Below are 24,420 nucleotides of genomic sequence, written 5' to 3'. Positions count from 1 at the left end.
AAAAAAAAAAAAAAAAAAAAAAAAAAAAATATTCCGACGAACTGATAACCTCCTCCTTTTTTGGAAGTCGGTTAAAAACAACAAAGCTGCTAGAGCTGACAGCCTGCCAGCTGAACTATTCAGAATTGGGAAAGACCTCTCCGAGCCGTTGGCTACCAAACGGGGTTTCAGACAGGCGACTATCTTTCATGTGATTTATTTAATCTGATTTTGGAAAAGATAATAAAACCTGCAGAACTAAACCGCTCAGGAACAATTTACTACAAGAGCGTACAATTGCTGGCTTGTGCCGATGATACTGACATCATCGGTAAGAAAAACTGCGAAGTCTGTTCTGCCTTTTCCAAGTTGGATAAGGAAGCAAAGCGATTAGGTCTGGCGGTTTATGAGGACAAGACGAAGTATCTTCTGTCATCAGTCAGCACATTCACGCCATGGCCTGCACGTCACTGTTGTCATGCCCTTCGCATTGACTCCGACGGTCCAGCTCTAAAAGTATTCAACTCGAAACCCGCTGGTGGTAGCAGAGAAAGAGGGAGGCCCCCACTGAGATGAAAAGATCAAGTATAAGAACTTGGCTTCACTCCCTGTTGCCAACTTGGTGCTGTTCGCACTAAATTTAGTGATTTTCTTTATTCAAAACGCAAAAAATTTTGAGTTTGGTGCTTGGTGTTTTTTGTTTAGTTTGAAGACACCAAGTCTGTGAGCCTTAAAAAAAAACTAAGCTAATAGAAATCGTAAGCAAACATATGTTTGCCAACAAATTTTTTACACAAAAAGATTTTTCCTACTGTGCGCTCAAATAAGGCTCATTAAAAAGGGAAAAAAAATTTCGTTATGTTTCAGATGTCAAGCAGTCTGAAAGAAAAGTTCTTTATGTTCCTTTAGTTCACGGGACCATAAGAGACTGCAGTGTAGATTTAAACTACCACATAGTTTATGAAACTTCATTTTTTGTTTTTGCTTTCGTTTGACAGGAATTGTAGTAAAAATTACGCAAAACGTAGGCAGGAAAAAACGCATACATTTTTCTCGAATCTAAGCGAAGTGGCAACGCTGGTCACAGCTGCAAATTAGAAAATAAAAACAAGAATGTTATCATCGCTTGGACGAAAGTAGTTGAATTTATAGAAAACAGAAAAAAATTCGACCGTTGAGCATGAAACATTGATTTTTATTAATTTAAATCAGCATCCGTTCAAACAAATTTTTATGCATATAAAGTCTATTAAATACTCCGATAAAAACTTGGTGCTTTTTTCGAGAAAAACACAAATTTTCTTGTGTTTTAGTGCGTTTGCAAATTCAAAACTTGGCAACACTGGCTTCACTTGGCATTTCCAATTGGCGTCAGTTCACACAGAAGAGAAACGGCTGGCGTGGTTTGTTGAACTCGCCCAAAATCGCTTCGGCGCACAGTGCATAATTTCGGCGATTTAGGGGAAGGAAAATCATAGCTCCCACAATTTTGACTCTAGAATATATTTTTTTCTAGTTATGTACTTCTCATAGACTGCATAATTACGCTTTCAAAGGATGTGGGTGATTCCATAAGTCTAATATTTTATATGGGCATTTCCAGGGGAGGGTCTTTATAGTCAAAAATTAAAAGTGATATATCTCTGTTAGGTATGATCGAATCTGGGTTATTTTTTCCACGTATATTGGTTGCACGTGCGGAATATTTTTGCAAAAAATTTACCCGTTAGGTGGCGCCGGGGTCCAAATATTTTGAAAGCCCGTATTTATAGACTGATTTTGTTAATATTTGCGATATGTATTAGATACATAGTAAGCAATATATTCACAAAAAATATAAATATAATTACGTAATTTGATTTCTAATATCTTCGCACCATTTTGGCTGACAGTTTTCACCTTTTGCATTAACTATGGTGTTTTACAAGAACCAAATTAAATTATTATTTGTGTTTCTTCACCTTAAGGTCGATTTGATTTGATTTGAGATTTGTAGCTGCCATGCCTCAAAATAAGAAAAATCCCAATGACTAATTTTTTGTCACCAAAAATACACAAAAACCCGATTTTTTTAACCAAAGGTTGACTTTAAATCGACTTTTTTTTTAATTGTGCAATTTTGTGCAAATTCTTACTATTGGCCCTTGATATACAGATGTCAGGTTAAAGGTTCCTGAAGAGACCCAAATGTCACACGCTGTCAAACAATTTATATGCTTATATGAAAAAAGCGAAATCCCATTTTTTTTAAATATAAAGGAGCATAATTGATATGTAAGGTTGACTNTGTGCAATTTTGTGCAAATTCTTACTATTGGCCCTTGATATACAGATGTCAGGTTAAAGGTTCCTGAAGAGACCCAAATGTCACACGCTGTCAAACAATTTATATGCTTATATGAAAAAAGCGAAATCCCATTTTTTTTAAATATAAAGGAGCATAATTGATATGTAAGGTTGACTTCTAAAATTTCAAAATAATGTTTTTAATTAAGTTTACAATGTGTAAAATGCAAAGTATACCCAAGACTGCAGTCTCGTTATTAAATGAGACGGATACAACCACTGATTGATAAAGACCGGAAAACTGGCGATTTTCGTTCGTCAAAACAGGCGTGTTTGCACAAGCTCAGAATTCTTCCAGGTAGAGATGGGTTTAGACCTGGGTATTTACCCAACGCTGGGTATTTACCCATTTATACCCAATTTCATACCCGGGTATTTATGTAATTTTGGGTAAATACTCATTTGAATAACAAATACTCGTTGTTACGTAGAGAAACAGAGATGTGAACATTTTCGAATTTATTTTGAACATATTTTCTTTAAGTGTATTTTGTTTATACATTTCTTGATTCGTTTTGCTCAGATAAGACAGTTTTGACTGCATCAAACACAACAACAATTCTTAATAAGAACCGCTAATCAGCGTGCTTATGGCAATTCAATGTAATGAGAGGGAGCGATGGCAACAACAATGCTGAAGCAAAAGAAGAAGAAAAAGAATTTGGTTCATTTGTTATATTTGTTCCCAGCGATTAGTAAACGAAATAAAGTGCGCGTGTTGATAATTATATGTTAAATGATGGGAAGACCGAAAAATGAAACTTCAACAGGAATCACGCACTCTACTCGATATGAGGTTTTATCGGATACGGACAGCGACAGCGATTACGAATAAATTTAAAAATTATTTCATTTGTTATTAAAAAATCATAATAAAAAAGCATAAAAAGCATAAAAAAGCATAATAAAAAATTAAATTCTTTTAATTTAATTAAATTTTTCTTTATTCTGATTTATACCCACATTTTGGGTAAATACCCAGGTGCTTTGGGAAATACCTGGGTATTTACCTTTAAATACCCAATTTACCATTTGGGTATTTACCCTTGTCCCATCTCTACTTCCAGGTAATCTTCTAACAAATGGGGACCGATTTTCTATTATATCAGACATCTATACGCACACATATCGTATCTGAACTTTTTTTTACCAACTTCGATTTTCGATTTTCCTTACCCTAAATCACCCAAATTACGCACTGTGCGGCGGTTACAACGCCAAATAAGAAGAAGAAGAAAGGTAAGATAGTGTGAAAAATAGTTGCCATATGTACGTAACTTTGTAAGGAATGATTTTACTTTTTAGGTGAGTACCAAAAAACAATTTCGCAGGGGGTGACTTTTACGGCGAGTATTTGTTTTTATGTATTTACAACCTATAACTAATTCACAGAATATGTATATGAATATTTGCCACAAATTTTAATGTAGCCTATATGAACTTTCTACTTACTTGTGACTTGACGAAATCATCCGCCGGCGTGTGATGGAAGCCACACTTATCACGACGAAACTCCTTTTTTACAGGATGCACAATTACCCGTAAACGACTCATTTCTCGCTTGATCTTTGATATTGCTGAAATATCACGAAACTCTGAAACTCACTTCGATTATATAATTTTCAGTCCGCGCTAGGGCAGTTTCCATAGAGCACTGCATAACAGTTAGTGTCTGACTGGTATCACTTCAAAACTGTTTAAAGAAAAGAAAAAAAATTAAACAATGGTATTTTTGTGTGCAAACCAAAGACGTACAAATTCCTACTTATGTTTCTGCGTTGTCAGGTATTTACGTATGTAAATTATAACTGCATTATACTTTTCGAAAAAGAAATAATAATATCGCAGGGTCGAATACAACGTCAAAATTAGTTTCTTATAGCCTCTGAACCATCAAATTTTTATACTTTTCATGAAAAATTATAAAAATTCAACAAACTTAACCAATTACACCCAAAAACTTTAAAATTGTTTTTCAGAATTTTAGTAAAATTCTAGGTATGCAGTTTTAAAGCCAACTAAATTTAAGTAGGTAAAAGTGAAAATTTCGAGACGCTAGGAAATCGCGTGGATTTTTAATAATTTGTTTGGATGACGGTGCTAGGCATTTTCTTCTATATAAAAGGCACCATCCTAAGATAAAACGTGAGTGAATTGAACCGCTACACGGCTTCTTATATTTTTTAATAACTAATCTTTAATATGGACCACACTAAAATCTCCTTTACATGCAAAAATTCGTACATGTCCGACCCGTGACAAATGTTGTCCCACCCGTGACAGAGGAATTTCGGATTTTTTTATAATAAAGCAATAATTTTTCTTGTGGTTTTTAGTTTATTTGTATTCGTGGTTCTTTGTTTAATTATAATACATCAAGTTCACACAGAAAAGTGAAATTAATTCGGGAATTTTCCGCAAAATATATGTGCTCCACAAAGCGTCCCACCCGTGACAGAAAAAATCAGTCAGATTTTTCGCATATAAAAGTAAGCTGAAATTTTTTTCGTATTTTGTAATAACTCATATAATAGTCAACTAAGTGTAGCTTTACCACAAATTTATACCTAAATTTAAACAAGAAAGAACATTTTTTCTGTACAAATGTCCCATCCGTGACGGTGAAATCGCCCATATGTATAATCACATATTTGAGATCGTTTTCATTAATTATTTACAAGCAAACAAAGATATTTTTGATATTTTTTCAAAGCAAAAATAAATCTAAAAAATAAATAACTAAATTCCACCAAAAATTCCAGACTCTGTCATTTTTTAATTTAAGCCTTATAATTAATCTAATATTTTTCTGATTTTTATACCCGAGCGCCCCGCACCTATCTGGCTACGACCATGCTTACACCTTTTTACTATCACACTTAACTTTGCTTACTAAGTAGTGTTGATCCTTTATAGATTGATTTTATTGTTAATTTTGTAAAAATTTGACTTTAATTTTATTAATTAGTTTTAAAAGTTTAATCCCAATTTTCAGTTGAGCCATTCCATTGTGACTAGTGGGACATTTTACTCCAGAATGTGATCAATTGTGAATTTTAACTACATATGTCGTCGGAGCTTATACAAGAGCGAAAGATATTTTTAAACATCAGCCAAAGCTTTGTTCCCCCTTTCTGTTAGATTTAAGGTTTTAAACTTTTCTAACAGCTGTAAATAAAATACATTTTTAAATATAGAACGATAACTAATGAATAAAATTGCTTTAACAAAAATACCAAGCGATTTCTTAGTTTTGTGTAACCATCATTTTATGATATTTTTCCCTTGTGCCCTCAAAAATGAATTTTAGCCAAAACACTTAATATTCACGAACGAAGTATTTGTGTTTTAAAATATGAATTATACGCTTTCGTTTTCAATAAAAATTAAGTTTATATAATCTTCATAGAAATATTAAAAAATATTTGAAGTTGTGACTGACGGGACATCTCCTTGTGACTGGTGTAAAGTAATTATGCATTATTATTATTATAAAAGTTTTCATAGATAAAAATTACAACTTCTTTTTATTTTTGTAATATTTTCCCACAGGGTAATGAAATGTAGTCATTCAAAAAGAGGTTACTACTGAAACAGCGATAATTAGGGCATATTTAAATTTACGTAGTTTTCCTCTTTTCAATGACCCATTTGCCAGCTTTGGGAGATAAGTACATGTATTTTTCAGGGGTATTTTTTCTTAGACCTTGCATAAAAAAAATTAAAAAAAACGATATAGGGTTGGTCGAATGAATGGCCTCCTTATCACCAGTTCCGAGTCTATTCGATTGCTGAGGTACCATGACATAACTCCAAGTGGCATAACTCCAATTTTAAATTTTGTAGTTATGCCACTCCTTATACAGTGACAGAAATCTATTTTTTTTCTTGGGGTTATGTCACCTGCCTAAAACATATTTTCCAGCTCTCAAGAAAAACAAAAAAAAACATACATATAAAACACGCTCAAGAAATTAAAAAGAAATTTTCTATTAACTTTCTTCTGCTCAAAAATACTTCCGCCACTCTTTTCCAGCAACACAGAAAGTAGAATTCTACTAAGTGAGGGTTATAATCCCTAAGCGCGGCCAAAGGCCGCATACGCAGGAAGAATTTCTACACTGAGAAAAAAATCAACCAAAAATTGGTTAATATTACCAAATTCAAACTTGAAAAGGAATCAAAGTGATTTTTGTTTAATATTAACAATGCTTTGGTTGATATTTTCAACAATGATTTGGTAATATTAACCACACTTTTCTTTACATTAACCAAACTTTTGGTTGTCGATTTTTTCGTTTGAATAAATATGTATATGTCATATTACATATATTATTATAAATATGTATATGTTCTGCACTTTACAGATGCTTTTTCATAATTCGGAGACACAGAACACACATTTTTATTTTCATTTTAACAACTTGCCTCTGACGATATTTGAAACCGCATCTTCTGAATGTTAGCATATAACAGCGAGCATCTCCGCACACTTAGCTACAGCCGCTTTATAAATGTGTCTGCAAATGTTCAACTTGAATCAATTTTCTTCCTCGTTTGATTTGGTTCTGCACTTCACAGAGGCTTTGTCGTAATTAAGAAAAACCAAAAACAAAAAAAAAATAAAAGTTATATATCACGCTGATGGCATTCGTACTGCTGGAAGCCATCAAATAATAGCAAGCACCTCTATATTGACTCCAAGCACGTTCAGCCACTGCCATACATACGAATTTGTTCTAAAATGTTCAACTTGCATCACATTTATTAGCCATGAAAAAACCAAACCATAGCTTGGTTGAAAAAACCATTGTACTTTTGGCTCAGTGTACGCAAAAATACTTCCGCCGCTCTTTTCCGACAACACAGAAGGCCGCTTACGCAGAAAGAAGTTATGCGCAAAAATACTGCCGCCGCTATTTTACGGCAACAAAGAAAGGAGAATTCTACTTAGTAAGGGTTATAATTCCTAAGCGCTGCCGATGGCCTATAGGCGTAGACAAGAAAGTAATGTAGGCAAAGCCAGCTTGTATGCCAGTGTTTTGATAACAATTTTATCATTGCTATTGCACATTCCAAATTCCTTTGGTTTGCAAAATTACATGAGGGATTTGGAATTTGTCACCTTTTCGTTTGGAAATATGTCACTCCTTATATAGTGACATAATCCCAAATTTTAAAATTGCAGTTATGCCACTTGGGTAGGGATGGCAAGAAAATAAAATAATCGATTAATTAATCATATGATTTACCACAAGCCAAAAAAAATAATTGCAATTATTTGCAATTATTGAGAAATAATCGATTAATTTAATTTTTTAAAGTGAGTATTCACAAAAATATTTTTCCCTAAAAAATTTCCACTTTTCTTTTTAATTTGCCTTAAATAAAATAAAACGAGTATTTCTAGCGCCATACATAGGTTTACAAAAACTAAGATTTGCATATTGAACCAAATCGACGCGCTGAATGCGATTCCGAGGTCTGTTAGCCTCCATTATGCCAGGTTCGAGGTCATTTGAAGGTCAAGTAGGGACAAATTCATTGAATAAACCTTAAAATTCCTATATATGGGATTTTTTACTCCCTGAACTCGAATCCGAGGTCCGTTAGCCTCCATAATGTCAGATTCGATGTCATTTGAGGGTCAAATCGGAAAAAGAATTTATTCAATAAAACTAAAAATTCTTTTTTTTTATTTTCGTTGTCGCTGAATACGAATATGGGGGTCCCTGATTTTTCAAGGTCATCTAAAGGTCAAATTCAGAAGAATCGTATTGTATTTTCAGGTGTATTCAATGAATTTTTGCCTAGTTGACCTTAAAAGGACCTCGAACCTGACGTGACGGAGGCCAACAGACCTCGGATTCGCATACAGGGCATCGAATAATATAGGGATAGGTTTGGTTCAATATGCAGAAACTTTTTTTTTGTAAACCTGTAGGTATTACTTAACAATATTTGCAAAAACAAAAGTTTTCATAACCGTTTTGATGTTAAGCGTAAAGTTTTGGGTAAACAGTTTTCATTTCCTCAAGGTTGACGAACTTGCCTACATACGGCTTATTTACAACCAACTTCTGGCATTTGACTAACTGGTTCGCCGATAAATCAACGCTGTCACACTAAGGGCCGGTTACTCAATGTCTGGTTAACACTAATCTGCGGTTAAACATCGTTATCGATGTCTTCGACTCCATGCATATAACAGGGATAACGTCGATAACTATGTTTAACCGGAGATTAGTGTTAACGAGACATTGAGTAACCGGCCCTAAGGGCCGTTTTCACTAACTCTGGTTAACACTTATCATCAGTTAAACCAAAGACAACATGATACGAAACTCTTTCTCTCGTGAGAGCGCTGTGAAAAGGTGCATTTTTATAACATCCCCCAATATTGACACAGCAGTGAAATACATATTGGGAGATTTATTGAGTAAATTTGGTGAAATTTTTTATTTAACAAAACAAGCACATGTTTTGGAATTTTAATTTCTTCTTCATTACTTAATGTTAAAAATTATCATTCAACGCTTTCTTTAAGCAAGATTTTGTAATGTGATTGCAGGAAATCCATTGAAATGAAATCGGTGCGGTTTGTGCGTATCTAGTGGCAGCTCGCTATTTTGCTTGTCAGCTGTTCATTACAATTTTATTTGACAGTGCTGCCAAGTCAAAAAACGAGTTTCTGTTATATTCTCGGAAGCAATATGAGAGAGTTTCGTATTATGTCATCCTTGGTTAAACATCGTTGCCGACGTTTCCTACACAGTGTTATATGCATGGAGCCAGTAACGTCGATAACGATGTTTGACCGGAGATTAGTGGTAGCCAGACATTGATAAACTGGCCCTAAGTTTTGTAGGGTTACAATAGGCTTACATGCACAACATTTACACCAATGCCGGCCAAAGTGGGCACATAATGCAGTCTCGCCTTCGTGTTTTCACACCAACGCTTCTCACGCGCTTGGCACACACACTTATGCTGGTGTTTTAGTATCCTTGTGGTCGGCACTGACTTACACCATTGTATGAAACACAAAAACTACGATACAATTAAATCGTAAATTGGACAAAAATAATCGATTATTTTCATCAAATGATTAATCGCTGCCATCCCTACACTTGGGGCTCTGCCACGGCACCGATTGCTGAGTATGAGGCCTTTGTTGGACAAAAGGGGGAGTATGAAAGCAATGTTGACAGGTCTTAGGCATGAGAAAACTTCCCTCCTGGTCTGAAAAAACGTCATTTGCTACCCAAAAACGTCTTATTCAAATGAATGTATAAAAAATTATTCTTATTAAACTTTTATTGTATACAAAGGTACATATGTACGCAAGGTATATTAAAATGTCATTTTGACAGAGCGCGTTTAAAATTCATTGTAAACTGGTTTGAGATCGTTAATGGGTAGGTTCAGAAGGCGCAGTAGTTGAGCGCAACCGTTGCTAAAAAAAATCAGGGATGCGAATGCGTCTTCTGAAAGGCTTGATACATTATCTGTCAAATTCAAAACACACAACATGTTGCCTCAAATGATCAGAAAAATATTACGATCATCTAACACGCAACTGTTCAGTTGATCAGAAGTACAAAACAACGCGTTCAGAAGGTGCAATCGCAACAGTTACTGAGCTGTTGCGCCTTCTGAACGTGCCCAATATAAAAATCATTTTATACATACACTTGTCATCAGCTGATTAAGTCATCACCATTTTAATCGATTTTGTCTGTCTATATAACAAGCAAAATATGAATCCACATTTCAAACTTTGTGCAAAAATTATAAAAAATCTGCAGGGCTTCAGCTAGATTTTCAACTTTTTATTTAGATTTTCTAGAATTTTTTTGAGTATGCAGTTTGATAGCCCATAAAATTTCAGGGCAATAATGTGCAAGTTTACAGGGGCTAAATAATCGCGTTGATTTTTTATTTATTTTTTCTTGTAGACATTTGGTAAGGCATTTTTTGCGTTCATTACATTTTCAATGAAGCCGTAAAAAAGTCGCCTACTTTTTTCTGACTTTTTATGCTGCTACAGCTTATTTGATACTTTTGCGAGCGTGCGTGTTGCAAGAGATCAGCTCTTCCTGATTTGACGTTTAATGTGCAATTGCAAACATTACAATAATCCTCGTAACCTCAAGTGTTTACACAACCAGCCTTTGAACACGAGATCCTTAGTCCAAGGACCCAAAAAAATGCGCAAACGCTTGGTATGCATCATATTTAAGTCATTTGTGTCCAAAGAATAAATATCTTTTGAAGCAGCTGCTGCAAAACACAAAGGCCCGTAGTCATAGTCAAAATAAAGTCGACTTTAAAGTTAGTTGCAGCTTTTTTGACAGATATCCCATTGAAAATTATGTCAAAAAGCTGCAACTAACTTTAAAGTCGACTTTATTTTGACTATGACTACGGGCCAAAGCTTGTAAAGATTTATTAAGAAAATAATTCAAAATCAGTTCTACTTACAAAATTTAGTAACAGAGAAAAATTACTGAGAAGTTAAAAAACGTCATTTTTTACACAAAAAACGTCCAAACGTGAACAGGATACAAAAAGCGTCCAAATGACGTTAAAAACGTCAACCTGGCAACGCTGTATGAAATACTCAAATGGAGGAAATTAGCCTATGGCTACAGAAGATATCCAATAAAGTAACGGACGAAGACTTGCGTGCCGCTTGCGCTTTTCTCTCAAAGTGTTTACCTCTGGTAAAATAAGAGTTAAAATTTAAAAACTAGTTAATAAAGTTTAAGTGAAATCTATAAAGGACCCTTTAAAAAAAAAACCTGTGCGTCAGTTATTATTTTACACCCGGTAGGTATATGATAAAAAATTAATAGCTGGAAAAAGGAGTACAAAAGAATTACAAAACTAGAAAAGGAGTACAGATTTTTTGGGAGTATAAGGGAGTACATTGCAATAAAAAGGAATACGTTTACTCCAAAAAGCAGTACGTCAGGCAACCCTAAATTAACACTTCATTAGATAATTTGTTCCGGTTTCATTTAACATCAGTTATAATTGAAAGTATTCTTTCTGACTCAGTGTTTGAATGGGTTAATATGAGAACAATTTTAATCAATTGCCCAAGATTTATATAAAAATTGCTTTATAATTTATAATTTTCCATTTTTCTTCTATAATACAAACCTTTATCCTAACAGCTAGACTATTATTCATCTGATTTTAAAAATCAAACGTGTGTTGAAAAAGGGGATTTTTAGACCTTGAAAATTACGTACAGCAATATATTTTTCAACTTAGGCATTCGCACATTCTGCGCCTAATCATAGTAGTGTAATCGTTTCGGCATACTAAAGTACGAAGATTTCATTCCGAACACATGTATTTCAATGAAGCTCTGTACACTACGATTCATAATCACGTTTTCGCTTAATCATAAAAGCTTTATGAATCGAAGCGCCCAACATTGTAAGGCGCTTACCGTTTTCAAATCGGCATTTGTGAACTTAGTGGGGCTAATATTGACTAATGAGAAAAGTGCACGTCTGGTGAAGACTGAGAGTAAAGAAAAGCAGAAAAAACAATATAAATTTTGTATCTATACATAAATACGCCACAAGAAAATTTTGCAAGCCCTTTTTTGAAGGCACCGTTCGCTCGATTTCAATGAAATATACACCGATTTAAAGGATATAACTTACTCTAATCCAGAAATATTAATCCCGATACATAGGGGGCGTGGCATCTGACATATAGACTAAAATGTGAAAACCACTATATCTCTAAAACCAATTACGCTGGGGAACTGAAACTTAGCACAGATGCATAAATTGTAAATACCCTACTTACGGTGAAAATGGTAGGTACTGGGAAAGTGGGCGTGGCACTTCCCATATAAACTGAAATTCTCAAATCACTTATGTATCTCTGGAACCACTTACGCTAACGTCCTGAAATTGGACACACCACTATATGTTGTCAATACCGTACCTATGGCGAACAGTGGTAGATTTTGGAAAAGGGGGTGTGGCACCGCCCATACAAACTGAAATTCTCACATCGGTTATCTCTGGAACCACTTATAATAAGGTAATGGAATTTTATAAACCTATATTTATACACATATAAAATCGCAAGAATCATTCAATTGGGAACCATTTTCTCCCAGATTTTGAAATCGCATTGAATGATTGTTGTTTTGTGCAAAAGCTTTTAGTAACATTAGTGTGTTTGTCTTCCGATAGATGGCGCAGGGTTTGACAGCTATCCTAAAAAATGATATTTATGATCAGATTTGTTTCACTTAACATAAAATTTGGTGTGACTTGGTAGCCCAGTCGTGTGATGAAAAAATATTGGTGTTTGGCCCAGTCTTGACAAAAACCCCTGTGAAGCCGCCGTTAGAGAAGGATATATTATCTTTTGTTGAAAACCTTCAAGATACATTCTCAACAGTTAACGATTCTGATGAAAACAGGAAAGAGTTCATGCAGATGTGGGAAATTTAGTTTTTAACCTCCAAGAGGCTGTCAGATAAATATAATCGAAAAACTTATTTACGGTCTGAATTGGTATATGTTTGATATATTAGTCAGCGATAAAAATCTCATCTATATATACATATTTTTTATAAATGAAAATTGAGGTTCCTTTTTTGGTCTAATTTCAAAAGCTACTGAAGAAATTTGGAGGAGACTTGCCATAATTAGCATCAATCAATCCGGTATTAACGTTCATAATTCGATTTTAAGTTTTCCTGTATATTCGCTGTAAATTATGCTGTTGGACTTCAAAATAGTAATTCGCACAAAGGACGTATTGGTGACTGGTAAAATTCAAAAGTGTATGAAAAAAGATGTCGAATTTCGACAACTGGGTGATACTAGTTTATTTTGAATGTTTTGATTGGCCATTTATAAGGATATTAATAAGAAACCAAAAATATACACCCGTTAATAAAACAAGTAAGAAAGTCTAAGTTCGGGCAGAGCTGAACATTAAATACCAGGCGCAAGTATTAAGGATATGGTTTTCACCTTTCCGAAAGCTACCGCTATATGGTAAGCCGGGTGTATAAATTTTCAGTAAATTAGCGTCTTTAAATTTCGAAATATTGAAGTTACAAGCATTTCTAAAATTTACCGTTATATGAAAAGCGGCCTCAATTTTAGTCCGATTTCAATAATTTTCAACTTTTTGCTTTAATGTGGCCGAGTTTGGTACAAATTGGTGGAACGGTTACCGATATACATATATGTGATCATAAGTGGGCGGTCCCACGCCCATTTTCCAAAATTTTATCATAAATGTATTTCTTGGTAAAGAATTGTTGCAAGCTTGAATTTGGAATAAATTAGCTTTAATATTTACTGATCTATCGAAGATATCGTATTTCTCCAAATTACCGTTATATGGGATGTGGTCGTGATTATTGTCCGATTTTAAAAATGTTCAGCCATTTGGTACGCTGTAGCAAGGCTAACAACTGTACCGAGCTTGGAAGATATTTGTGCAGCGGTTACCAAGATATACACATGTAACCATAAGTGGACTTGGCTACGCCCATTTTCCAAAAATTTATAATATTCTTTTTTTCGTCTAAAAATTATTGCAAATATCAATTTTGAGTGAATAATCTTCAGTAGTTACTAAAATATCGCAGTTTTCGTATTTCTGAAGAAAGAAGAAGTAAACAAACCGTGTTTCGTTAATATATCTTAATTTACACAGACGGACGGACGGATAGGCAGTCACCGCTTAATCGATTTCTCTTTTCATTATGATCATTTATGTATACATTTGTCTATATCTATCTCGATTCGTTTTGCCTGTTACAAACAACCGTTATGTGAACAAAGTCATACTACCCCTGTGCTCAAGTGCGCTCGGGTATAAAAAAGAATGCTCCAGCTAATTAAAAATCCAAAAAGATCGATTAGAAACAAAAAGCGGTAAGAATTACTTATTATTATTATTTGTTTGGGATATATACAATATAACCCTAACTTAATTAGCACACTGGCTGCTAGGACCTTCGGTGCTTATTGTTTTGATTACAAAATGATTTAATTCTAACTGTGCATTTTAAATATTCTCTAATATATTAATACATTTCATATAGTTGTATAAGTTAATCACATTGTCGTAGGTAACATTATTTAATAGTGTGGATGGTACCGTAGTTCCAAGTGCGGTACTTCGTTTGGTGGTTAGCATTGGGCAGAGGTCTAGGATGTGTTGGATTGAGAGATTCCCACCACAAAACTGGCAAACCGGGGGAGGGGAGCCGAGGAGAAGATGCTCGTGTGATAGTTTAGTGTGTCCGAGCCTAAGTCGAATAAAAGTTGTGATTTGGTGTTTGGAAAGGGAAGTTGGGAATAGGGATTTTCTACAATCAGGGTTTATAAGAGTATACGGAGGGTTAAATTGAGACCATTCAGCATTTTTCAAGTGAATAGAATGGTTGTTAATAATTTTAAGAATGCCATTGGAGGAGAATGTGTCGAAGGAGATGGAGGGGTGGGAATATGTATTTTTTGCTGCTGAATTGGCTTTTTCATTCCCAGAGATCCCTATGTGGCTGGGTATCCATAGAAGCTTTATTTTGTTGGAGTATTTTATTGATTTTTCCCTGATACGACAAACGGTCTGATCACCGTTAAAGATGTTTTTTAGTGCTAGACAGACTGACAGGCTGTCTGTGCAGATTAGGAATTTTCCGTTATTATTTGTTGCATACTCTGACGCCTTGAGGATAGCCAATGCCTCGGCAGAAAAAATTGAGCTATTCGGAGTTAGCCAACCGTTGGATATTAGGCTTCCGTCATGTTGTACTACAGCGAAGGTTGTGCTATGGTCAGTTCTTGAACCATCGGTGAAAATTGGTACCCAGCCCTCTAAGGTCTGCGAATGAATTAGTTCTTCAAAACGTTGTATAAATACTACCGCATTTGTATTAAGTTTACGGAGGGCATGAAGATCGACATTTATTGATGCGGGATGGAGTTTCCAAGGACATTGGCTACAAACTTTCGGGCATGTTGCCGGAGAAGAAATACCGAGGGTGTTGCAGTTGTAGACGCAACGGCGAATGGCCGACCAGATTTTGAAAGACCGTTTATGCCGGGATGCGGTTTTAAAGGTGTTGAAAAGAGGTTTATTTGTGGTGCTTAAAAGTTTGGGTATAAGTTTAAGAGTGGTTATTTCACGTCTTTCGGTGATGGATGGAAGTCCAGCTTCAACTAAGACACACTTGATAGGAGACGTTGGGAAGGCGTTAAGGCTTCGTCGGACCGCTGAATGATAAGGGGCATTGAGAAGGTTTAGATGCTGATTGGCGCACCAGCCGTAAATAGGGAGACTGTAATCAATTTTAGATAATACCAGAGATCGAGTGATGTTGATGAGTGTGTTTTGATGTATACGAAGGTGTTTCGATGACAAATACTTAATAATGTTTAACCTGGTGAAAAGGTTTGTTCTTAGTGTGGAACAGTGGGGTTTAAAAGTGTACTTGCTATCAAAAATTACGCCGAGGATTTTATGAGTGGCTACGTTCTCTATTCGCGAATTGTTTACACTAAGGGTTATAGGTTGACAATTAAGTTTTCGGCATATGTGTAGTACCTTGCATTTTCTGTAGGTCAGTGTAGTGCCTGAGTATTGGCCCCAAGCATTGATGTCGTGTAGCAAGTTGGCAAAATCACTTTCGACTGTTGAAGGATCTTTTGTTTTAGTATAAAAAATTGCATCGTCGGCATAGATTCGGAAGTCTATTGATTTGAATTTGCTTGCTATTTTGTTGAGCTTTTCGAAGGCTATTGTAAAGAGTACAACCGATAGTGGTGAGCCTTGTGGAATACCGTTTCCAAGGGGAAAGGGGTATGAAGATTCGCCATTAACTTTGACTTGGAATTTCCGTCCGGTAAGAAATGATTTTATAATATTATATACCTTTGGTCCTATACGCCAGCTGGACAATTGCTCTAAAACAACATGGGCTCCTATACAGTCGAAAGCTTTTTCGAAATCGGTGGAGAGGATGGTAACGTGATTCTTGGTTGAAAGTGCATCAGTAATAAAATGCTGAAGAGGGAGCAGACAGTCAAGGACGCCGTGCTTTCTCTTAAAGGCCACTTGATTATGGCTAACAAGGGTGTTTTTAGAGATAAACCACATAAGACGTTGTGTAAGCATTTTTTCGAGTATTTTTCCAAGACATGAAAGGAGGGATATAGGTCTATAGCTATTAATAAGTTCTGGGGATTTGTTTGGTTTCGGTATCGGGAGGACAGAAGCGGATAACCACGAATGGGGATAGGTACCGTCATCGAGTATTTTGTTGTATAAGGATAGCAATGCGTTCTTCGCAGATTTTGGAAGATTTCGTAACATAGGATAGGATATACGATCTCTCCCCGACGTTTTCCCTTTGGCATGCTGAAGGGCAAGCTCCAGTTCGACGTAAGTGAATTCGGCTTCCAAACAAGTTGCATCCCTCGAGACATTTAGTGGTTTGTAGTTATGTGATAGTATTGAAATTTTGCGGTTAGTATAGTCAGTTGGGAAGCTGGAGTTTTCTGCATACTCTGACCAGGTTTTACCGAAAGCGTTGGCTATTGCTGATGCTGCTGTGAGGGAGCGGTTTGGTAATTGAATTAGTTTTATGGGTGGTGTGGGGATACCGGTAAGAGCTTTAATCTTGGCCCAGATTTTCTTAGGTGTAGAGGATGGGTTGACATCGGAAGTGAAGTTGGAGATTGCCTTCCTTTTGGCTTCTTTTACAGATTTTTTGAACTGTGCATTAGCTATTTTGTAGGCCACAAGGAGGTCTACAGATGGAGATAGTTTATAGGAATGCCAGAGTCTTTGTTTGTTAACCCTTAGGACGTGCAAATCTCTGTTCCACCATGCGGAATACTTTCTTATCGGGGTAGTGTTACTTTGAGGTATGGCGATATTGGCAGCTGATCTGATGGCTTTAGTAATATTAGCTGTGAGTTTATGGATATTATTAGTGCTCCAGTCCTGAAATTTTCCTCGCATGAAGATTGATATTGATGCCAATTGGCGGCATCGGTATTGAATTTTGGTGATTTTATTAGGTTGCTAGTTGGTAGGTTAGAAAGTACTTCAGTAAGTAACGGGTAGTCATCACTACCATACAAGTCATCAATTCTTTTCCAAGTGCATTTGGGAATTAGTTGGGACGAAGCTAGAGTTAGATCGATATGGGTAAAGGAATCATGGGTGGAGAAATGGGTAGGGGAGCCGTCATTGAGGAGGGTTAAGTTTCTGGACATGATAATGTTTTCAATTGTTGTACCACGAGCGTTAGATTTTTTTGATCCCCACAATGGGCTCCAAGCGTTAAAGTCGCCCAGAAATATCGAGGGGCCATGTGATCGTGGGAGTATGGAAAAAATGTCAGATTCAGTAAAGTTTTGTGTTGGTGGAATGTAGGCGTTGATGAGTGTAATAGGGGAGGGTATATAAATTTCTATTGCGATTGATTGGATCGAGTTAAATTGTGTTACTAACTTATGGGGAATGTTTCGTTTAACAAGAGTGGCTGCACCTTCTTTGGAACTGTTATTTTGTGCAGAGTTAGTAAAGTAGCCAATAAAAGACTTAGGAACTATACGATTTTTTAAATTGATAGGAATCTTGGTTTCCTGCAGACATGTTATATCGGGTTGAATGTCCCGGATAATTAAGTCGATATCATTATAATTATTTAAATATCCTCTGATATTCCGCTGTACAATTTTAAGCATAATATTAAATAACTACGTATATCAGATAGGTGTATATGTATATGTTGTTTAAATGTATAAACTATCTAATTTGGTTAAATTTGTATGTTTGTATGTAATTAGTAGTCGTTTGTAAAATAAAGTAGTTTTACTTATTGTTGTTTTGTATAACTTTCGATGTTATGTATTCTTTAGCTGCTGATGATGTAGACGAGTTGGTAAAATCATTTAAGTTGTTGGTAAGATGTATATTGCTTGTCGAATGAAAATTTTGAGTTGATTGTTGTGCTGCTTCCAATTCCATGCTATTTGAGTGTTCGAAAGGTGGGAGATTTGCAATACTAAAAGCGACTGAATCATTTTCAAAGCGGAGCGAATGAAGTGCTGTAATATGAGAGAGGTCGTCTGGTGTTGTTGTCGTTGTTGTACCAAAATTAGCAGTGTCTGTTGTTGGTTCTACTGTGTCAATTGGTTGTGATTGATTGTTGACGGTGGGGTAGGCGGAGGGAAAACTGGTTTTTGGGACTATGGGTTTGCTGATTGGTGTTGTTGTTGAATATAAAGTTGTTATTGATGGATTTTCTTGAGTCATTGGGCTGTAGTTAGTGCTACTATTTTGCATTGCTTTTGATATTTGGTTTGAACTATTTTCTTTTATAATGTTAGCGAGTGAGTTTGGATTCAGGGAGAGAGGGTTCCGGGTTTTGTATATTTTGTTCGCTTCGCGCAGAGTGCATTTTTCTTGCGTTTTTATTTTCATGATTTCTTTCGCTTGCTGATATTTCTGGCACGAGTTGGATGAAGCAGCATGTTCGCCTGCACAATTTGCACAGTAGGTGCGGATGCATGGAGCGGGTGTGTGAGGGGGGAGATTACATGATTGGCAAGCTGGCATATTTTTGCAGAACTTGAGCGTGTGCCCTAACTTCTGGCAATTTTTGCAGCGCATGGGGTTCGGGTAGAAGGGACGTACTTTGGTGGTGATCCATGCGATGTCAATCTTGTCCGGGAGAAAGTAGTTGTCGAAAGAAATTAAGATTACTCCTGTGGGTTTAGAGACTCCTTCTGTAATACGTTGGAATTTATAAAGGTTTGTTACGTTATACTCTTTCAAGCCATCGACGATTTCGTTTTCGGGGACGTTGTTGAGGAAAGGGACATATACAGTGCCCTTAACGCAGTTGAGGTTATCGTGGTAGTTGGCGGTAATTGCACACAGACCAGGAAGTAAGCGGGCATCTATAAACTTTTTCGCATATTCACGATTTTTCACCAGGACCACTAAGCTGCCGTCGGATTGTTGAGAAATAGAATTAATTTGCTTACATATGGAAAGAAGAGATTTATGTAATGCAAAATTTGAATATTCGGTGAATGCTTTATTTGAGTCTTTTGGTTTTATTGTTACGAATTTAGGGTCGTCTTTTTTCGTCACTGGAAGCTCGGGAAACTCTTCACTAATATTTGTAGTTTTTTTACGTTTAGCACGGGTGGGTGGGGATAATAAGGCAAATCTATTATCCCCGAGTTTTGGGGCCCCAGGGGCCATGCTGATAACTTTTTACAAACACGTGTGGTTATTTTAGTCAGCAGGTATCACAAAGCAGAAAGATCAGTTTGTTATTGTACTCCTAATTGTACGAATACAGAGAAAGAAGAATTAACGAACAATAAGCGCACCACGACCGTATGATATGACTGCTAGTCGGATACTGAAGAATTACTTAATTTGATACCTCATTTTGAAAAATCGAACGAACAGATCTGATACGATAAAAAAGATGTGTATAAAGTTAGCGAAAAAACATCAAGAAAAAAATGTCGCATATACCCACGAATTTGCCGTTTTTTTGCCGTTAATTAGTTGTGGAAAAAATAATTTTGTCGCTCTGGTATTTTTTTAGATAAATATAAGGTGTTTTGCTAACTTTATATAAAGTAAGCAAAGCATCCCTCCAAACTCAAAGACAAAAGACTAGGCTTTATGTCAAAATTTGCCTTTTTTTGCCGTTCTAACCCATTAGTGCATAAGGTCCCNATTCAAGCTTCATAAACGATTAACCGGATTCTTAAAAATTAGGCTAAAGTGTTGCGAAACAAAAAAAAATGTGTTTGCTTTTTCCAGCTTAACCCATTAGTGCATAAGGTCCCTTTAAAGGGACGGTCAGCTTTTGCTCTCTTACTCTCCCATTTTGCAATACAGATCTCATGTAAGTTGATGGTATAGTTGTTGCTATTACACCAAACCAGTTTGTGATTGATTGCAGTGCAGTAAGCTTTAAATTGTGTGATTTTTTTTCGAAATATGGAACAACAACTAAAAAAAAATATCAGAACACGTGGGAGGTAAGTAAATGTGAATAACAAATAAATACAGGTGAAATTATTTTACAATTTTAAATGCAATTATCTTAAATTTATTGTAATAAACAAATTTAAGTTGTTGTGAGTGATAAAAATATTGTAATTTGTGAATAATACCGTTATTTATCCAACGTACCTTATAAGGGACGCTATGCAGACAGGACAGTTAACAATAATATTTTATTACAACAATAATATTTTATTACAGACTAACAGTGGCTGAAATACTGGAAGAGATCGAAGCTTTTGATGGTCAGTTGCAAGAACTTAACATTTTTGCAATCCCACCATTGGAGGAAAATGAGACCGACCAGGATTCGGACGGTAGTGATGACGAACACGAGGCGAACTTGGATCATCTCGGCCCGAAATTATTGACTGCGGAAGGCGAGATCCAAGACGAATTCGATGACTGGAGTGACAGTGACGATGAGCCACTGGCTAAATACAGAAAAACCGTCAGTTCGAGTGTGCGTGCGGGAAATGCCTTGCGTTGGCGAAAAGTGGACCCGGTGTACGACATTCAAACGGAATGCGAAACAATACCGCCGAGTGCCGAAGCTCAAGCCGCCAGTTCGCCTACTGATTTCTTTGAGCTATTTTTTTCTGAAGGCATTATAAATTTTTGTGTTGAGCAGACAAATTTATATGCTCTTCAGAAAAATGTTGACCTGAGAATGAGTATGGACGAGGCGAGAGTTTTTATTGGCGGTATTTTGATGTCGGGGTACGCAAAATACCCCAACAAACGTTTGTATTGGTCGGAGAAATCTGATTCGCCAAGATTGCTAGCGAACAGCATGAGGCTGAATTGATTTGAGAAAATTCTAAATAATTTCCATCTGAATGACAACACGCAAGCCCAGGGTACCGATCGGCTTTACAAAATTAGGCGACTAATTACTCACCTGAACGAGGTGTTTCTAAAGCATGGTGGAATGGACGAGAATCTCTCCATTGATGAGAGCATGATACCGTATTATGGTAGGCACTATGCTAAACAATATATCCGTGGTAAGCCCATTCGATTTGGATTCAAAAACTGGGCTCTGAATTCCAGCGATGGATATATGCTTCAGTTCGATGTGTATATGGGCAAAAATGCAGAGAGCGTCCCACAAGGATATGGAGTAGGAGGTGACAAAGTGGTTGATCTCCTCACGAAAGCAAATGTACCACACCATAAGGGATTCAAGGTAAGAAATGAAATGTTCGTCATATGATATTACAATAATAATATAATTTACATTATAGCTTTTCATCGACAACTATTTTACGTCCGTGAAACTGTTGCGCAATTTGGCCAGTATGGGGATTTGTACATCTGGTACAATTAGAGACGGTCGCATAGAGAAGTGTCCTCTTCGTCCAATAGCCGCCATGAAAAAGGAGCAGCGAGGATCCAGCGATTTTCGTTTTACTGACGATGGCAAGATTCTCGTTGTAAGATGGAAAGATAATAATGTGGTGACCATTGGCTCCAACTTTGATACCAACGATATCGGGACGTGCAAGCGCTACGCGAGAGGGCAAGGTGCGATACAGATACCACAGCCGAAACTTCTTCAGCGCTATAATCAAGGCATGGGAGGCGTTGATAAAATGGACCAGATGGTGGCTGTGTACCGGTCTAGAATTAGACAGCGTAAGTGGTGGTGGCCCATATTTGCATATTTGTTGGACGCATCGATCGTAAACGCATGGATCCTTATGCGGAAAGTTCATCCGAACGACCCAAATTGTGGCACTCTGCTAATTTTTCGCAGGTACATAGCCAATTCGTATCTAGAGAGATACGGAATGCCGTCCTCAAGAGGATCGAGTAGAACCAGCATCAATCCTGATGCGCGCTACGATGGAAAAAACCATATGATTGAGTACTCGAATACGGATAAGAGATGTGCCTATTGCGGAAAGAAGTCTAACTTTTTAAAGTGCGAGAAAGGGCTTCATCCGAAAGAATGCTTCAAGTAATATCACACTTCAAATGCCCATACTGCATAGTGTCCCTTATAAGGGACGGTCCCCAAAACCCCCAAAACAAATTTTTTTTAATAAATCGAATTAAAACTACTTTATTAGACTTATTACAATGCATAATGATAAAAAAAAGGTAAGTATAGCGCCAGGGAACTTCACGCACTAATGGGCTAAGGTGAGCTAGTTTACTTTTGAAAAACAAATTTAAAAAAAAACAAAAAAATTTTTGCAATTTTTTTTTTAATGTTCAATAATTTTTAGAGGAAAAGGTTAATAATATAATAGAAAAGTAAACCCGGTTTCTTTATGTACCACTTTGAAATTGAAACAAACAATAATCACCATGGTTAAAATTCAAAAAGTTAAGAAGCTTCCTTATCACAATTAAACGACAAAATCAACAGTATTAATGCACAAAACAATTCAAACGGCGAATTATGCAACAAAAATTAATTATTTCTATTATTTTTAACCAATTTTTAAACCGCTTTCCAAGTGCCTATTTTTTTTTAATAAGGCCGTTTAAACAAAAAACAATTATACGACAAAATCAAAAACAGTTTTAGTGCACAAAACCAGCCAAACGGCAAATTATGTCACAAAAAATTAAATGTTTTTTATTATTTTTAACCAATTTTTAAACCGCTTTCCAAGTCCATATTTTTTTAAATAAGGCTGTTTAAACAAAAAACAATTATACGACAAAATCAAAAACAGTTTTAGTGCACAAAACCAGCCAAACGGCAAATTATGTCACAAAAAATTAAATGTTTTTTATTATTTTTAACCAATTTTTAAACCGCTTTCCAAGTCCATATTTTTTTAATAAGGCTTTTTAAACAAAAACCAATTAAACGGCAAAATCAAAACCATTTTTAGAGCACAAAACAATCCAAACGGAAAATTATGCAACAAAAAATTAATTGTTTTTATTATTTTTAACCAAGTTTTAAACCGCTTTCCAAGTCCCTATTTCTTTTTTTAATAAGGCTTTTTAAACAAAAACCAATTAAACACATTAAGCCATTTGGCTTGTTTTGTGCATTAGAACTATTTTTGAGTTTGTCGTTTAATTGTTTTTGTTTAAAAAGTCTTATTAAAAAAAAAATAGGGACTTGGAAAGCGGTTTAAAAATTGGTTAAAAATAATAAAAACAATTAATTTTTTTGTGACGTAATTTGCCGTTTGGCTGGTTTTGTGCACTAAATTTGTTTATGATTTTGTCGTTTAATTGTTTTTCGTTTAAAGAGCCTTATTTAAAAAAAAAATAATAATTGGCACATGGAAAGCGGTTTAAAAATTGGTTAAAAATAATAAAAATAATTAATTTTTCTGTTGCATAATTTGTCGTTTGAAATGTTTTGTGCATTAAAACTGTTTTTGATTTTGTCGTTTATTTGTGATAAGGAAGCTTCTTAATTTTTTGAATTTTAACCATGGTGATTATTGTTTGTTCAAATTTCAAAGTGGTACATAAAGAAACCGGGTTTGCTTTTCTATTATATTATTATCCTTTTCTTCTAAAAATTATTGAATATCGAACAAAAAAAAAAATTGCAAAAAAAATTTTTTTCAAAAGTAAACTACTAGCTCATCTTAGAACGGAAAAAAACGGCAAATTTTGACATAAAGCCTAGTCTTTTGTCTTCGAGATTGGTGCAAAAAACCTTATATCTACAAAAATACCAGAGCTATAAAGATATTTTTTCCACAACTAATTAACGGCAAATTCATGGGTTTATGCGACATTTTTTCTTGATATTGTTTCGCTAACTTTATACACATATAAAAAAGTGTTTGCGTATTGTGCATTCTTATGCACATATGTATGTACATAGATTACTAAAAGAAAAACCGATCCACATTCACATACGCAGCGATTAATCTATATCTATATCTATATCTATATCTATATCTATATCTATATCTATATCTATATCTATATCTATATCTATATCTATATCTATATCTATATCTTAGATATAGATATAGATATAGATATAGATATAGATAT

At 35.5% G+C, this 24,420-nt stretch overlaps 2 protein-coding genes across 6 annotated transcripts in view; one reads left to right on the top strand and one right to left on the bottom strand.

Moving 5' to 3' along the window:
• Positions 1-24,420, bottom strand: part of LOC108359798 (protein rolling stone) — a 127,794-nt gene that overhangs the window by 55,857 nt on the left and 47,517 nt on the right. For 4 of the 5 annotated variants that reach the window (XM_017611823.1, XM_017611825.1, XM_017611826.1 and 1 more), the window contains one exon: positions 3,778-4,018. In XM_017611823.1, coding sequence (XP_017467312.1) covers positions 3,778-3,879 — 102 coding nt within the window. In that variant the 5' untranslated portion in view covers positions 3,880-4,018. Of the gene's footprint in view, positions 1-3,777; positions 4,019-18,214; positions 19,733-24,420 lie in introns of those variants that run through there. The other variant, XM_017611822.1, reaches the window with a different exon arrangement.
• Positions 21,347-22,400, top strand: LOC108359795 (piggyBac transposable element-derived protein 3-like). Its single transcript, XM_017611820.1, has 2 exons — positions 21,347-21,622; positions 21,681-22,400. The coding sequence occupies exons 1-2, from the start codon at positions 21,365-21,367 to the stop codon at positions 22,398-22,400; spliced, it is 978 nt and encodes a 325-aa protein (XP_017467309.1). The 5' UTR covers positions 21,347-21,364.

The sequence above is a fragment of the Rhagoletis zephyria genome, unplaced genomic scaffold (genome assembly GCF_001687245.7).
Source record: "Rhagoletis zephyria isolate East Lansing unplaced genomic scaffold, Rhagoletis_zephyria_1.1 Rzeph_scaffold_00462, whole genome shotgun sequence".
Taxonomy (NCBI): Eukaryota; Metazoa; Arthropoda; class Insecta; order Diptera; family Tephritidae; genus Rhagoletis; species Rhagoletis zephyria.
The sequence above is the reverse complement of the archived record's forward strand: the minus strand, read 5'-3'. Positions and strand labels throughout refer to the sequence as shown.

Bases quoted from the DNA above. Each gene is read 5' to 3' on its own strand.
- LOC108359795 (XM_017611820.1), top strand. From the start codon at position 21,365: ATGGACGAGAATCTCTCCATTGATGAGAGCATGATACCGTATTATGGT. The intron at 21,623-21,680 runs GTAAGAAATGAA...TTTACATTATAG, and splicing joins CACACCATAAGGGATTCAAG to CTTTTCATCGACAACTATTT.